We start from the raw sequence: 10,283 nt of genomic DNA, 5'->3' as shown, positions 1-10,283 counted from the left end.
GGGGGGGGGGGGGGGGGGGGGGATGGGGCAAATTTGGTGTAAATCAGGGTGTGATGTACTTAAATTTGAAAATCGCATAAAAGATATTAAAAGGTTTACTCAGATGTCAGTTTTGCTTTAAAAAATTTTTTTAAAAAGGTATCTAAGTATAGTATTTCATGGTTTCTTTTTACACTTCACACCAGTTGAAACCATTCTGAGTGATTTAAAATAAGAAACTACAAGCAAACTAAAGATGACAGACCACCACCCTAAAAATGTGGACATTCATCAGGGCGGGAGAAGGACTAGACTGAATTCAGTGACCAGCCCCTCCCCATTATGCCAATCTTGTTAGGGACTGAATGAAATGTGTATGTGTTTGCAAAGAAGTGGCAGTAGTGGATTAGAAAAAAGACTAACTCAAGCTAACGCTCTAATGCCAACACAAGTGCAACAAATGACCTTTGTTCTGCAGTTATTATGGACTGGCCTTACTTTATACCTAAATCTTTTCAAGGACTTGAAACTTAGAGTTCACTGATTTGAAGAAATATCAAAATAACCAACATTTATTTCAAATAATTAATTTCTATAACAAACTAGTTAAAATCCCTGATACGTAAACAGAGTGTGTATTTTAAATTACAGTAGCAACTTAATTATGTAAAGAATGAAAACTCAAGTAAATTTTAAATTTATTTATTTAAAGTCACTAGATATGGAGAGAATTGGTCCATCACGTTCAAATTATATGAAAATAACTAAATTGTTCTGATATAAAAAGCTGTATAGTATTTACAATTCACTTTTCTTCAATTATCAATTAACATACTAACACTTTTATAAAAGATCCAAGGAATATCTAGAAACTATTACTTAAATGTATCTTTTAAAATCATAAGGAAACAACTTATTTAAGAACTTACACACACCATTAGAAAAATACTAAAGATGTTAAGTTTAAAAGTGCCTCTTTCCGAATTATAAAAAACTCAGTATGCTCATTTTGAAGCTTTTTAAATTATTTATCATTTAAATCTACTGCTAACGAATTTATAAGTACATTCAATGACAGTTTTCAATATTGGGGAGGGGGGATATTATCATAATCCCCTTCATTATTATGTCTTCATACACTGTGGCAAAACCATTGTGAGAATGATTCTAGCCATAGTTTGGGGAGCAGCATAATGAATGCATTGTTTCCATAATTCAGGTCTCAGTGACACCTGGGAAAGTTCATGCACTTGGAAACCTTGCTGCACATACTGCTAAATTTAAATACATGTAGAAACAATTCCCAGAACCCTTTGTCCACTATGTATAGAAAGAAAACAATATACTTTGATACAGTTACCAATTAAATTAAGAGGCACTTAGCTGGAGTGGCCCCTCCCCAAATAAAATGGAACCAAAAGAAACCTCAGTTAATTCAAAGAAAAATCTGTTTATAATCAGTCCTTATAATACAAGCCCCTTAAAAGTTCAATACAGATTAATAAATATTTACAATATCTAGAAAAAATACAGGCAATTTGTATGACATAATTTGGACTATAGACTTTTCTCTAAGGGGTCCAAGTTAATTAACTGGACACCAGTATAATGTCACACTCTAAGTGTAGTAAAGAATATTCACTGCTTAATTTACACTAAGAACAAAAAGAAATTTTGAGCAAATGAGAACATACATGGTGTTTTTAAGACAATGTTGATATTAACTTTAGATGGAGGCTGCCTCCCTACAACTGCTGCCAGGAGCAAGGAGAAACAATTTTGTACTTGTTTCACCCACCCTATCTTCCTATCTTTCTGAGAAGGGAGGGGGAAGGCTAGAGAATGCAAGGAGTTTTAAAAGAGGAAAAGCAGTAATCCCAAAGAATGGAGTAAAAAAGGAATAGATGCAGTACGGAACACAAATGATTGTCAAATTATCGACAACTCCAAATTATTCAGTTTTCAATTAAAACCATACAGAAATCTCTGCCTCCTCTGCAACAAACCCCACTAAGTTATTCCTTTTAAGTCTGCTGACTTAGTAATAAACTAACATTAATCTAGTTAATTATTCTACATTAAGTCCATACTATTAGCCTTAATTTTCTTGTTTATAAAGTAGGGATAGAAAAAGTATTCACTGCTGTGCCACTTTCAAAAAATGAAATAAGTATGATCTCTCCATCTAAAATATATTTCTAACACTAAAAGAGGGGAGAAAAGAAGAGAAAGGAAAACAGTAAACACTTTCTGGACACTTTCTATTTTTTGACAATATTTAATTCCTGTTAAAATTTCCAACTATCTTTAAAACGTGAACTTTCAAAAGAATGTGAACTAATACCCTTAACTAGTTTTCCCAAATGTCTCTACAACCACTCAAAATACTAAAGATATTAAAATTTACATTCTTTACTTACTTGGGAAAAACACATAAAAGAATTTGTTTTGGAAAGAATGCAAAAATTGATTAGTTTGAAAGGGGTTTATTTCTGGTGCACACAATTTCTTCACTGTGAATATACATGTGATTCTCTATACACAAGAAATGGAACTATGTTCAAATTAATATAGACACAGCAAACAAGTTTCTTTGAGGTTACTAAAAAATATGACTACATAAAATAAATTAACATTCTAAAACTAAGTACTATTAATTTGAATAGTTAGTAGGTGTAAAGGAAAAGGCATCACACTACAATAAACAAAAACAAAACATGCATTCCTCTTATTAGAAAAGAGACACTTTCAAGTATTTCTCTTTTACACTTTTTTTTTTACTGTGGGTGTAACAATTCCCACAAAAATTAGGTGCTGAATTCAGATATAGTAAGCAGGCACCATGCACAAGTTGTCCAGTTTTGCCAATCAACCTTAAATCACAATCTATAACACAGTCCCTTGGATGGCAGGCCCCATCTCAAGTGTGAAGAATATACCAAGTGAACAAAATAATCGTCTTCTCAACAGTATTTCCATGTAAAAAACTGAGACACATTAGTTCAATTAGACAGGTTACTAAACATTTATATTTTGAAGGAAGAATGCATTTTCTTAAGAGTAGTAGTCTTATTAGTTGAGTAAACAATTTATGCAATGCAAATTCTGAATGTATATGCACACGCGTACATGTTAAGTACAATATTTAGAAAGCAGACACATGACATTTTTTTTCATGCTTGTGACCTGATGTTGTCAACAGGTCCACTCAAGTTACCTGGCTGTCTATCTTCTGCCTGACCCCTGAAACGACGCCTGCGGCTACGATTGCGTCGCTGGGGTTTTTTTTCACTATCATCTGTAATTGCAAAGTTTACCATGAACTATTCTGACAAAAAAACAAAAACAAAAAACTACTTTCCTTCAAAGATTTAAGGAAGGGGAAAGAGAAACTTTTAATTAAACATCAAAGATAAAACAACATATGTTACTGACAGAAAATACACTGTTACAGCTTTAAGCATTCTAAATAGATTAAAATGCAATTTGTATCTGGAAATAAAGAGGACTTTAACTCATATTTTAAAAAACTCTCAGACTTAAATTACCAGCATTCAGAGATAAACTTTTCCTTTCCAACAGTTTTTTTTTTAACCAAAGTTAATGACATTTCAGCCCTTTGCAATATAATGCCTACTCTTGATACATACCTTCACTACTGTCATCTATAATTATTTTAAAGAGGCAAGCTGAAAGCCCAGTTTTGGTTTGGGGACAATAAGATCAATAAGTACCTCACAGTTTGAATACCTGCACTGATTTAGTGGCATCAAAGGGCACTTTAATAAAACCTCCCAGTTTCAAATAATTTGACAAATCTGAGAACTAGACATTTAAGGCAGACAAAAAACTATCGACCTTGTTTGAAGTAAATAAGAAAAAGTCAATGTGAACTGCATACCCTTTTTTGAAAAAAGCTTCATACATTAGCAATATTATACAATTTTATATATATATATATATATATACACACACATATATATATCTTTTCCCTAGTGCTTACATACCTAGCCCATTCTCATTAACTGAAGCTGTATCAGATTCAGTCATTCCATCCATCAGAACAGCATCTTCATCAGTCCTTCGTCTACGAGACCGCCTACGACGGTTAGTACTGTGATGAGATTCGCTGGCATCAGTGTCTGCAGTCTGATCTGATTCTGTATTATCAAGTAAGCTGTATGGATTGCTGTCTGGATCTTTGAGCACTATATTCATGTCAGAGGCAAGAAATATTTGTTTAAGAGGGCTGCAGTTATGAGTATTTTGATCTATATTGAACTATATCAATTAAAGGTAAATAAACTTCAATTCCCCCCCCAAAAAAATACATTATCTTCAAATAAAATGTTTTCAGTACTATTATACCTGGAAAACAACAAAGATGATTAAATATGAAAAAACTTTAAATGGTGATGAAAAATTAAAGCAGAAGATGAGCAGATGTCTCAGCTTCCTAACATTTCTTTTGACTTGTTTTGAAAATATACATTTGTATTAAATACTAATTTTGACATTTACATTCCTAGGTAATCCTGATGAGAGGGTAGAGAAATAAAAGTGAAGAGAAATCAGTATTCAGCTAATATGAATTAATTATGAGAAAGAGCTTTTGTCCCCTTTATAGGGTTCAAGGTGACTACTGCCTCTTTGTGCTGATGTTAATGGACTATTTCCAAATACTCAACACTTACACTCCATGACATAACAGAAATCTGTAACTACAAACTGAAGCCCACACAAAGAAGCAGACTAAATAAGGTTAAAATTCTATCTGGTAATGAAAAGAAAAATGTTGAAACGAATGATGACTAGTACTCCATCTCTAGAAACAAAGCATGAAGGTGGGGTAAGGTGGGGTGAAGGTGATAAAGGAAAAGTTTTAAGGTATAATTCATAAGAAAAATACCCATCTTACCTATGTGCATTTATTGCCTCCAACAATCAAATTATAGCAGAAATTCACCTAATCACGATTTTTCCTTTCTAAGTTTCCTTTGGTAACAGCTAGCAAGCTAGCATCTTTGCAAAAGACACTAAGTTTATCCATTAATCATAAATGCTAGGTAAAGTACATTTATTTTGCAATTCAGCATACTATAATTTTACAAACCTTGGTAACAGCATACAGCGTACTAAAATATAAAAACTATTTCTTTGAAAGCTTATAAACTAAACTTAGGGCTCAAAGAATATTAACTGTGGAACTAGAGAACCTAAAACAAGTCCCTAAATTTTGTCCTGATTTGTTCCAGTTTTTATTTATAAGCACATTTGGCATGTGTTTAATATATATACATATCTTTAATAATACTTAAAATATTACATGAGCTTTCAGGTATAACATTAAGAAAAGTGCAGTTTTCTTAAAGTGGTATACAATAATGATATGTTAAATTTATATCCTTGATATAATCTAGTCCATGTATCCTAACAGTTCTCCCCCACAGCCCATTATGCTAAGCAAGAATATTCCGGCTACTCTAAAATTTCCACATAACTTAAAGCACTAAAAATTTTCAAAAGACACAGATAAAAAATTGCATATACACCTCAAATCTTTAGTCATCTAAACCCTCTTCTTTACACCTCAATTCCTCAAACAATACTTTCTTAAAAAGTTGATTCCACAATCTTTTCCCTGTACCCAAAATAGTACATAGTTTAGCAAAGAATGCTTTTCAGTTATTTTTCAATATTAAGTATACAAAAATATTTAGATCTCTGTGCATTAGAATTCTGAGTCTGTCTATCAAACAGAAATAGATAACCCAAAAATTCTAGCGAAAACAAAAGAATTCCAATTACATAAGTCCCCCCAAAACTGAAGAGATAAACATCTGACTCTTGAAAGACAAAGAGAATCAACCAACTAAAGTTCTGACCTGAACATTCTAAGTAAATCCGCACTGAGAAACACTCTACAGAGTTCTTCCTTATGCTGTTATATGGCCCACTATTTTCTATACAGTGAGTGGAGAAAGAAACTTCCAAGCATGAGTGGTCCCTGGGAGATGAATTAACTTTTGTAAGTTATACTGTTTACAAAGAATGGATGCTGACATAGTATATAAAAGACTACCAGAACTGATGGAGGATTTGCCACCACGTGGTCCACCACGACCTCGACCCCCTGAAACACTTCTGCCTCTTCCTCCTGGACGTCTCCTGCTGTCACGCTGATGTCGGCTCTCTCGATCATCTTCTCCTGCCAATGACCAATCACTCAGCTCGTCTTTACGCTCAGACTCTGTTTCAGAGGGGTTAGACAGCTCAGAATTTGTACCTCGGGAAAAAAAAGAACACACACCAATTAGATTCCTGTTTTTTCTTTAAAAAAAAAAAAAGTGGGTGGGAGGCTTAAAAATTTTCAAAATTGTTTCCTGAAATTATTGTATAATGAACATACTGATTGGTTACATCAAAGAAAGCTAAATAAAAATTTAAATAAATCTGAAATTTATTGACTAAACAATAATCAAATGTTAATACAAGGGTACTTCAAAAAGTTCATGGAAAGATTCATATTATCTTCTAATTCCATTTTTCCACAAACTCTTTCAAGTATGCTATTATACTACTAGTGAAGTATCTACTAGTCAAGGTAGATTAAATGAATTAGTTTTGATGGGCAGAAACATAGCCAATAGAACAATTTCAGAAAACATACAAAACATTACATATACAAGTTGAGTATTCCTAACCTGAAACGCTCACTGGAATGTTTCAGGTTTTGGATTTTCAGATTAGGGATGCTGAACCATCAAATATAAAGCAAATAGTCCAAAACCTGAAATCCAAGACTTCTGGTCCCAAGCATTTCAGATAAGGAACACTCAACCTGTACAATATTAAAATGAACTTAATATGGAGAGATATTCGAAACAGTTTCTGGCTATTTGTGGGTTTCAATTACATAAATTAGGATTATAATAAAAATCACTGTATCCATTATTTAAAAGCATATTTAATCATCTTCAGAAAAATCAACAGTTTAATTGCATAGAGCATTCTACCATTATTTCACTGATTCTAGGGTGTACATTTTTTTCACATTTTAACATCTCTGAGATCAGAACATTTCTTAGAATTGATGGTGTCTTTCTTGTCAATTGGGAGTGTTTTTTCCAGTGGTTGTACATAAAATAATAGCATGTATTACTAGCAATAGTGTCTCAAATTAGAAGAATACAATATTTGAAATTACTGAACAAATATTAAGGTTTATCTTAGAGAAGACATCTCTCATCTGACAACCAACCTGACAACTGAAGGCATGACCAGTGAGACAAAAATTCAATGTGCCTTTAAAAGTTTACAGACAGGGCCGAGCCCGTGGCACACTCGGGAGAGTGCAGCGCTGGGAGCACAGCAGCGCTCCCGCCGCGGGTTCGGATCCTATATAGGGATGGCCAGGGCGCTCACTGGCTGAGCGCAGTGTGGCCAGTCTCAAAAAGGACAAATAATAATAATAATAATAAAAATAATAAAAGTTTACAGACCATTTCTAACATTTAAACAACTTAACTTAATGGAGACCTTTCAAAAATTTAAACAGTGAAGATTTAATAATTTTACAATGTCATTACATTGTTATACTGCAATTAAAAGTATCAGATATATATGACCCAAAAACTATCATACTCATTCCCACTTCTATTCTTTGTTAGTTCTGGGATGCCACGTCCCTCCTTTCATTTTATCATATATTCAAATTTGTATCTCCTTCAGATCCTAGTTCTATTTTAACTGAAAACAGACCTCTCTCATTTCCTTAAAGGCACTGTGCATGTATAGTGCAGTGTGTCACGTGTTGTTCTCTATTTTCCCCTCTTTGGAATTACTTCAAAATTGGCCTATGTTAAAGGATAGAACTCCATCTTATAAATGGTCCCTGAATGCCTAGTAATGTCTGTAACAATTTACTGCATGATTTTGAAGTACATGTGATAAGCTCCCAAAGAAGAATTGATTTCATGAAATACCTAAAAGTTTCCTATATTTAAACTCCATAGTCAGTTGATGATAAAAGTTAACACAAGAGCTCTTCAGGCATACAAAGTTATAAATAATAACATGTAGGGAATAAAATGTAAAGTTCAACAAATGAAAGAGCCTACCAACTTCCTTTTTCCTTTAAAGATGACTCTGCAATGCATCCCTTTTTCCTCCACATGCTGTTAAATATAGATGTAACTAGTCAATTACAGAAGAATGGATTAAGTAATTGGAAAAAAGAATACATCCAAGTTTCTATTCACTTTCAAGTCTGCTGGGAATGAACCTCATGGAAGGGAGCAAAATCTCCCCTAACATTTACTTCTCCAAATGACAAAGAGTACTTTATTAGCTGGATGTTATGGACTGTTGAAATGAAAGCAATTTACCATTTCACAAATAGTTAAATCTTTGGAATGTGTACAAACTTCTGAATTTATTTACAAACCTACATCCTGGCTGAAAACATTACCAAGATTTGAAGGTAAATGAAGAATGTCTCATTTTCTAAAACTTTCACAAAAGTTCCCATTGAACCCTCCTTAGAAATCTATTGTAGTTCTTCTCTAACCCCCATGTCCAAAGTAAAGAAATCCTTTCTTAAATTTAACTTAACTCTAGTATTCAAGGTACTTATAGGAAGTGTCTAATCATAGATTTAAGTAGATCAAATAGATATTGAGGCCAAAAAAGCAAACAAAAAAACCTGAGGAGTTGTCAAGAGCTCAGCTTCATTTGCAGTAAATAACTATTTTAAGTGTTTTGGGGATGGCAAAAAGGACTTACAAATGTGACTAACATTAAGGACCTCGAGATGGGAGAGCTGGCCCATGGCTCACTTGGGAGAATGTGGTGCTGATAACACCAAGGCCACCAGTTCGGATCCCTATATAGGGATGGCCGGGTAGCTCACTTGGGAGAGCGTGGTGCTGACAACACCAAATCAAGGGTTAAGATCCCGGTACCAGTCACCTTTTTTAAAAAAAGGACTTTGAGATGGGGAGACTATCCTGGATTATGCAGGTCAGCCCAAAATAATCTCATCAGCCTTGAAAAGTGGCAAACATTTCTCAGCTGAAGAGAAAGGTATGACAGCATGAGAAGGACTGACTCTGCGGTTGCTAGCTTTTTAGGATGCAGAAAAGGGGGCCATATGCCAAGGAATGAAGGTGGTCTACTGAAGCTGGAAATGTCAAGGGAATAGATTCTTTCCTAGAGCCTCCAGAGAAAGGAATCCAGCCCACCTGGCCCTAAGATTTTTAGCCCAGTGACACGCAAGTCATACTTCACACCTACAGAACTGTAAGATAAGAAATGCGCTGTTCAAGCCTCTAAGTCTGCAGTAATTTATTATGGCAGCAATAAAAAATAATACTCAGTTGAAACCACTGCAACCATTCCAACCTCTCAATTTTATAAAATGTTACATTCATAATTCAAAAAAGTTTTATATAAAACCCAATTTTTAATGACTCCAACAAAGACAACTGCTTTAACTTAATTTTAAACCAGATTTTCCCCTCTAAAATTTCTAAAATCATTTTATCATGAAGATGGTTCACATAATTTTCAGTGGTCATGTGCCAAAAATACATTTCCTCAAATCCAAGATGCCATCAATTCTAAGACATTATTCTGTGTGCCATTAAGAAAGAGAAAATGCTGCTAATTAAGGTTGTAATACGTCATCCACTATAACTGACAGACCAATTTCAGAGATGTTACATTGGGAAATGTTTCTTATAGAACTGAGCACCTAAAAATCCCTCTGATACAAAGTATACAAGAACATCTATAACCAAATTTAGATGGTTTTTATGTCTCTCCCAAGACCACTCCAGTTCACAGCTATTTCAAGAAAAAGAACACTACTAGTTCTGCCAAGATTCAGAGGTAAGAGTGCCATCTACTGAACAATTTGCATTGGCTTCTTTAATCCAGATGATGTTGCTCTACCACGCTCACATAAATTTATTATCTACTCTTGACAAATGCATTTCGTGAAAGATGTGGACTTCCTAAAGAGGCTAATTCTTCAATAAATTCATCATTCTCTTCATCTAACAAGCCAAATCTGATTACCTGCACTAATAATTTATGCTTCAAAAATCAATCAGAGGGCCGGCCCGGTGGCGCACTGGATAGTGCGCCGCTTGGGAAGCGCGGTGGCCCCCCCGCCCGAGGGTTTGGATCCCACATACAGACCGGTTCCCGCTCACTGGCTGAGCGAGGCGTGGGGGCGACGCTGAGGGTTGCAATCCCGTTGCCGGTCCCCGGCCCGGTGCGGGGGCAACACTGAGGGTTGC

The 10,283-nt window shown here is 34.6% G+C and overlaps 1 protein-coding gene across 4 annotated transcripts in view; it reads right to left on the bottom strand.

The window, feature by feature from the left end:
- The window catches only part of FXR1 (fragile X mental retardation, autosomal homolog 1), a 67,889-nt gene that overhangs the window by 2,289 nt on the left and 55,317 nt on the right, over positions 1 to 10,283 (bottom strand). For all 4 annotated transcript variants that reach the window (XM_008588377.1, XM_008588379.1, XM_008588376.1 and 1 more), the window contains 2 exons: positions 6,062 to 6,265; positions 3,987 to 4,187 (listed from right to left, as the gene is read on the bottom strand). In XM_008588377.1, the coding sequence (XP_008586599.1) occupies positions 3,987 to 4,187; positions 6,062 to 6,265 (405 nt within the window). The remainder of the gene's footprint in view (positions 1 to 3,986; positions 4,188 to 6,061; positions 6,266 to 10,283) is intronic.

Source organism: Galeopterus variegatus, unplaced genomic scaffold (genome assembly GCF_000696425.1).
Source record: "Galeopterus variegatus unplaced genomic scaffold, G_variegatus-3.0.2 Scaffold4797, whole genome shotgun sequence".
Taxonomy (NCBI): domain Eukaryota; kingdom Metazoa; phylum Chordata; class Mammalia; order Dermoptera; family Cynocephalidae; genus Galeopterus; species Galeopterus variegatus.
This window is presented reverse-complemented; position numbering and strand designations above follow the sequence as displayed.